At 41.8% G+C, this 6343-nt stretch overlaps 1 protein-coding gene across 1 annotated transcript; it reads right to left on the reverse strand.

The window, feature by feature from the left end:
- Positions 1-699: 699 nt before the first annotated feature.
- MRM2 (mitochondrial rRNA methyltransferase 2) lies at positions 700-6343 on the reverse strand. Its single transcript, XM_026704362.2, has 3 exons — positions 6262-6343; positions 5240-5529; positions 700-1807 (listed from the first exon to the last, which is right to left on the reverse strand). The coding sequence occupies exons 1-3, from the start codon at positions 6339-6341 to the stop codon at positions 1356-1358; spliced, it is 822 nt and encodes a 273-aa protein (XP_026560147.2). The 5' UTR covers positions 6342-6343; the 3' UTR covers positions 700-1355.

Consider the following 6343-nt stretch of genomic DNA (forward strand, 5'->3'; position numbering starts at 1 on the left):
TTGCATTATTTTACACTATTTTACACTTTTCGTACTATTTGTATTGTTTTGCATTATTTTACACCATTTATAGTGTTTTAATGCTACTCGTATTGTTTTGCATTATTTTACACTATTTTACACTGTTTTTGTACTATTTGTATTGTTTTGCATTATTTTACACCATTTATACTGTTTTTAATGCTACTCGTATTGTTTTATATTCTTTTACACTATTTTACACTGTTTTTGTACTATTTGTATTGTTTTGCATTATTTTACACCATTTATACTGTTTTTAATGCTATTCATATTGTTTTATATTCTTTTACACTATTTTACACTGTTTTTGTACTATTTGTATTGTTTTGCATTATTTTACACCATTTATACTGTTTTTAATGCTATTCGTATTGTTTTATATTCTTTTACACTATTTTACAGTTTTTGTACTATTTGTATTGTTTTGCATTATTTTACACTGTATTACATTGTTTACATAATGTTTCAGTGTGATTTTATACTGCTTTATAACATTGCTATGCTGGTTTATTAAGTTGCCCTGAGTTGTTTTAGGACGAGTGGCTATATTTCAATGAATAAAGAGTAAATAAATTGTTTTTTTCGATGCAAGGTTTTGTTGACAGCTGTAGCTAGAGAGAGAGGCTCTGGGGATGAAGTCGCACAACAGTTTCTTTCCGAATGGACACAACAGAGAGATTGTGTTTTGTCCCACTGGTTATTTATTTATACAACTTAAAATTAACACCGCACACAAACTTTTCCAGCGCTTATAGAATATTTGTGGGCCCTTGATGCTCTCTGAGCTTGGTAGTTTTCTTGCAGACGTTTTGTGACCCAACTAGGGAACATCATCAGTGCCACAAAGGAGTGAGGTTTGCACTGATGATGTTCCCTAGCTGGGTCACAAAACATCTGCAAGAAAACCATCAGGCTCAGAGAACACTAAGAACCCCACAGTCCTCGTCCTCTTCCTCTTCTCTACAAATAACCACTCCCTTCTAGCACTGATGATGATACCTAGTTGGGTTATGAAAGGTTTGCAAGAAAACCACTAAGCTCAAAGATCACAAGGATCCACAGTCCTTCTTCTCTCCTCCTCCTGCTCTTCCTCCTCCACCTCCACTCTGCAAACCCTACTGCCTTCTAGCATTGATGATGTTACCTAGTTGGGTCATGAAAAGTCTGCAAAAAAAAAACCCATCAGGGTCAGAGAACACCAAGGACCTCACTTCTCCACTAGCCTGCAAAATTTCAACCTGTAATTCATTACTCTGCAAACAAAAAAATGCAGCTATTGTTGCAACCACGTCTGGTGCTTCAATGCTAAGTGATGCCACACAGAATGCGTAGCGCTACTCAAGCTTATTCTGCTGCACATTTGACACGCTTCGGTAAGTTTTTGCTAAGAAAAAAGTCTCCGCCGATTCTTTCCTACTCGCTGGAGGTTTTAGGGTCTTCACTTCCTGGAAATCTTGCAACAGCCGTCTTCGGAGGAGGTGGGTCTCCTTGCCATCCCAGAATTTGCACAGCAAGGTCCCTCCCGGCCGCAAAATGCCTCGGGCCAGATCCAGAAGAGACAGGCAGAGATGAATCAACTTTAGATGATCAAATTCCCGGATGCCGGTTGCGTTCGGGGCCATGTCGCTTAGGATAATGTCTGCTTTTCCTTTCGGGAGAAGGGTTTGGATCTCCTTTTGGGTGCCCGGATCAGTGATATCAGCATGAGGGAGAAAAACTGCTCCTTCCAGAGGGAACAGATGAAGAAGATCAACTCCGAGGACAAAGCCAACAGGCTGCTTTGGGTCTACAGGGCACAAAAAGCAGATTAAAATACATTTATCGGTCTTCAAAGAAGACTTTGGCTAGACACCAGGCTGGTTAACTGATCCGTAGTTTACAACTGTCCAAACTTAGCCACTTTAAGACTTGTGGACTTCAATGCCCAGAATTCCCCAGCCAACATGGCTGCCTGGGGAATTGAAAGAGTGAAGTCCACGAGTTTTAAAAGTTCTCAAGTTGGAGACCTCCGATGTGCTCAATTAGCCCCATTTTCTGATTTTCTACTGGGTTTCAACTAATTAAATGAGCTGGACCCGCATACATTAGTTTGCAGATCACGTTTGGCATTTGAGTATTTGGATTTTTCCTCTGTGGGAGGAAGAATAGTTCTGAGAAGAATTGTTAAAAGAGAGAAAATGTTGATAAAACCTGGCTCCTTTTGAAACCTTGGTGCCAATATTAGTCCGTCCACCCAGATGAACTAGACAAAAACACGACAAGCTAATTCTATTTTATTTTAAGGCAGAGACTTTTAGATCTGAAAGTACAAACTTCTGTGATCAATTAGGATGGATCCTTTTCAAGTGTCTTCCTCTGACTGTTAAGCAACTGGGGGCTCCTGGGTCTCTTATCGAATTGTTTCTTCTAGGCCGTATTTCTTCCCTTTGTCCCCCAAGGTTATTCTCACATTTCATTACGATATCAACATTCACAAAAAGATACTTGTGATGCTTAGTCAGAATTCCAGGAAGGAATCAATTTTCCTGGGGGTTTCGCCCCCCCTTTTTAACTGCTGGCACACTGATGAACAATACAAGAGCGAGTAAATTCTAGCCATTTTTATGAGGAAAAGGAAACCGAGGTCATAAAGATAAAATCACTGGCTAGAGGGTTCTCCTCCAGGAGCTGTTATATAATGACATATTGCCTGGGAACCTAGAAATCACATAATAGCCACTGATAGGCAAATTTATGGGGCAAGTGAGTCCAATTGCTCTGAAAGACACCTACACCCCCTGAATTATCAAGTGGACAAGACCGATACATCTACTAATCCACAGGTCATTGTATCGGTGGCTTGAGGGAACTTTAGCATACACTATTTATTACCCAGAAGTAATGCTATGCAATAAATCTTTTTTTTTAAAGGCTCTGCATAAATGGATTCTTCCTTTTTAACAGAAAGCTGTTTCCCAGTTTCTAGAAACTATGAAATGCCAGGCAGCAAATGGTCTACTTACTGATTGTTCAAGGTGTAAAGCGTGAGTTAGGGCAGAACTGCTGTATTCTTCCCAGGGATAATAATATAGACTTCTGTTCACTTATTAAGTAGAAGTATTGAGTGACCTTCCTGGCAGAGTTGACATACTGCATTAAGCTAAGATTTTGTTAGTTATGTGTCTGTGGAGATTCTCAGTCATCCAGGTCATGGTTGTCCCAAAGATGTTTTCCCAAATGCAAGTGGACTTTCTTGTTTGTTTGTTTTTCCTTGAAAATGTTTCACTTCTCATCCAAGAAGCTGAACTGAAGAAATTTCTTGGATGAGAAGCGAAACACTTTCAAGGAAAATAAAAGCGAAGAAGTCTATTTGCCTTTTAAAAAGCACATTTGGGACTTATTTATATGTATTATACAAGCCATAGTTGGATAGGTCACACATGCACTGGGACAATAAACCACAGGTTATTAAAAAGCAGGACTAAATAAGCCACCTTACGACAGCAAAATCTGTGAACTCTGGCCATAACAGAGCTTCTCTCTATGTGCAGGCTGACAAGGAAAATAGGAAAACCACTTTGCATTCCATATCCGTGGCATTTAAAAAAGAAACATTACTGAAAGTCACTCACGACCAGCCTCTTAATCAATTCTATCATTTTATTTTTAGCACCTTCCTAACAAGAATGGTCTTTTTTTTATGAGCAAAGCTTTCTGTAAGGATCAATAATTCAGAAAACTTCTTCATCAATCACTGTCTTGTACTGTCGTCAAACCACTTCAGAGTCAGCCAACAGTATCATTTTCTGCTGTCAGGGCACTTTTGCCTGACATTAATTAATTAAATTGAGGCTTTTCAAGACAGCTCTCACCATCATTTCCCAGAGGGAAAACCCATGATATTAAAAGGAAGCCTTGGGTAGAGATTTTTTTTAAAAAAATGCATATTCAAACGGAGGGAAGAATTTCTCTAGCCATGTTCTGTCAATATTTGAAAAAACATGGCATGGTAATATTTATTGGATAGAAGGAGATTAATATAAATAGGCAGATCTAAAACAATCACACTATATGAAGTTTGCGGCAACCCCACTTCCACCATCCCACTTACATATGGCAGAGGAAATGGGAATGGAAAAAATTGAATCTGAAGAAAAACACATTTACAGCTTTGAAATATTCCAGTTACTTCCTAACCAAGGCTGCTGTGTTGATTTACAGTTTGCGCAAAATGCCATAAAACAGGTAGGAATTGCAAAAGCAATCAAGGTCAGTCTTAGGCATTTTGGTTCCTCTTTTTAAATCATGATCTCTGGGTTTATTGACATCTAAGACAGGCAAGCCTATCTCCTTCCCAGGTTGGGGTTGTGTGTATGTCATTATAATCATAAAATCTATCACTGTTTTTTTCCGGAAAGGCCAAGAATAGATCCTAAGAGGGACAAAGCTGTAGATATACAGGAAGCCTTTGATTTACGACAACAAAAATTCTGTTGCTAAATGAGACATTTGTTAAATAGAGTTTTGCCCCTTTTTGCAACCTTTTTTGTTCACAACTGTTCACAACTGTTCAAACTGTTGAACAGTTGTTCAAACTGTTCACAAAACTGTTCACAAATGTTTTGTTAGTAACACGGTTTGTTAATCGGGTTTGTCTGTTGATTTTGCTGGTCAGAATGTTGCAAAAGGCAATCACATGACCCTGGGACACTGCAACCGTCATAAATATGAGTCAATTGCCAAGCATCTGAACTTCAATCATGTGACCATGGGGAGGGTGTAAGTCAAAAGTCACTTTTTTCAGTGCCGTCGTAACATTGAAGGTCACTAAATGAACTGTTGTAAGTCAAGGACTACCTGCGTATCCTTCCAATCCGCATATGTTCTCGCTATTATTTTGCTTCTCTGTCACCAAGCAGGGAATAGAGGATGTGAATATTGACCTGAAAAGATGTGCCAAAATATGTTTGTCCTTCCCATTAGAGGGAGTTTTACCAGGGGTGGGATTCAAATTTTTTAACAACGGGTTCTGTGGCCATGGCTTAGGTGGTCAGCATGGCTTGGTGGTCATGTGACTGGGTAGACATGGCTTGGTGGTCATGTTATTGGCTGGATGTGGCCAACTCAATATCACTCACATCGAGACACGCATCTCCTCGCCTGGCCTCTCATGACTGCAACGTATGAAAAGTGTGAAAAATGGTCAAAACAGACTCAGCAGCCTTAAGCGTCCACTCACCAGATCCTGCGGCATTGACTCTTTCAACAGCCACCTGAGCCCAGGCACCAGGGGCCGTCCCGCAGTCCAGGACATGAAGGCCAGGCCAAAGGAGGCAATGTTTGTCATCAATCTCCAGCAATTTGAAGGCACTTCGGCAACGGTAGTTCCTTTCTTTGGCTCTCTTCACAAATGGATCTCGGAAATGTCTCTCCAGCCAGCGATGCTCTGCCCCGGTTTTGGATTTCAGATGTTGCCCCGTTGTGTGGATTTTCTGGATCTGGAGTAAAATGGTGGGCAGCCTCCGAGGTCTGCAAGGGAGAAAAACCAGTGAGGTTGCTGAAAATTAGCAACAGGTACAAACACAGCAAGATGGATGGATGGATGGATGGGTGGGTGGGTGGATGAATGGATGGATGGATGGATGGATGGATGGATGGATGGGTGGGTGGGTGGATGAATGGATGGATGGATGGATGGATGGATGGATGGATGGATGGATGGACGGACAGATGGTTCAATGGGTGGGTGGGTGGATGGACAGACAGACAGATGGTTCAATGGATGGATGGACGGATGGAAGGCTGGATGGAAGGAAAGAAACAAGGGAGAGAGGGAGGAAGAAAGGAAGGAAAAGCAAAGCAAAGGGAAGGGAAGGGAAGGGAAGGAAAAGGAAGGGAAGGGAAGGGAGGGGAAGAAAATTGTCCTTATCTTCTGGACCAGCATTTCTCGATCTCAGCAACTTTAAAATGGGGGGACTTCAACTCCCAGAATTCCCCTGCCAGCGTGCTTTCACGTGCATGGCTTTCCATTCCCACAATCCCTCCAGAGTGATGCTCTATGGAAATAACCCGGGCAGGCAAGAGGAAGAGCTATAATTAAACAACCATGATAAAAAAGGCACCTCAGCCCACCCAAGGAAAAGGGGCGTGGGAATCTTGGCAAGCCTAATTCGTGAGACCCCACCCCACCCTTCCCCAGCCCCGAACAAAGGAAGCAGGAATTGGGGGGGGGGGGCTCTGGTTGCATTCGGCGCCACTCACCGGCTCATGGTTTCCCCGGCCACTTCCGGGTTCTGGGGGGACACTTGTCGGGTTGCACCGCGTCCCTCATCCACAATCATTG

The sequence above is a fragment of the Pseudonaja textilis genome, chromosome 14, assembly GCF_049901715.1.
Source record: "Pseudonaja textilis isolate UNSWEBS1 chromosome 14, rPseTex1.2, whole genome shotgun sequence".
NCBI classification, from domain to species: Eukaryota; Metazoa; Chordata; class Lepidosauria; order Squamata; family Elapidae; genus Pseudonaja; species Pseudonaja textilis.

Coding starts and splice junctions, on each gene's coding strand:
- MRM2 (XM_026704362.2), bottom strand. CDS start 6,341: ATGATTGTGGATGAGGGACGCGGTGCAACCCGACAAGTGTCCCCCCAG. Junction 5,530..6,261: donor GCCGGGGAAACCATGAGCCG/GTGAGTGGCGCC, acceptor TCTCCCTTGCAG/ACCTCGGAGGCTGCCCACCA. Junction 1,808..5,239: donor AGTCAATGCCGCAGGATCTG/GTGAGTGGACGC, acceptor TGTGCCCTGTAG/ACCCAAAGCAGCCTGTTGGC.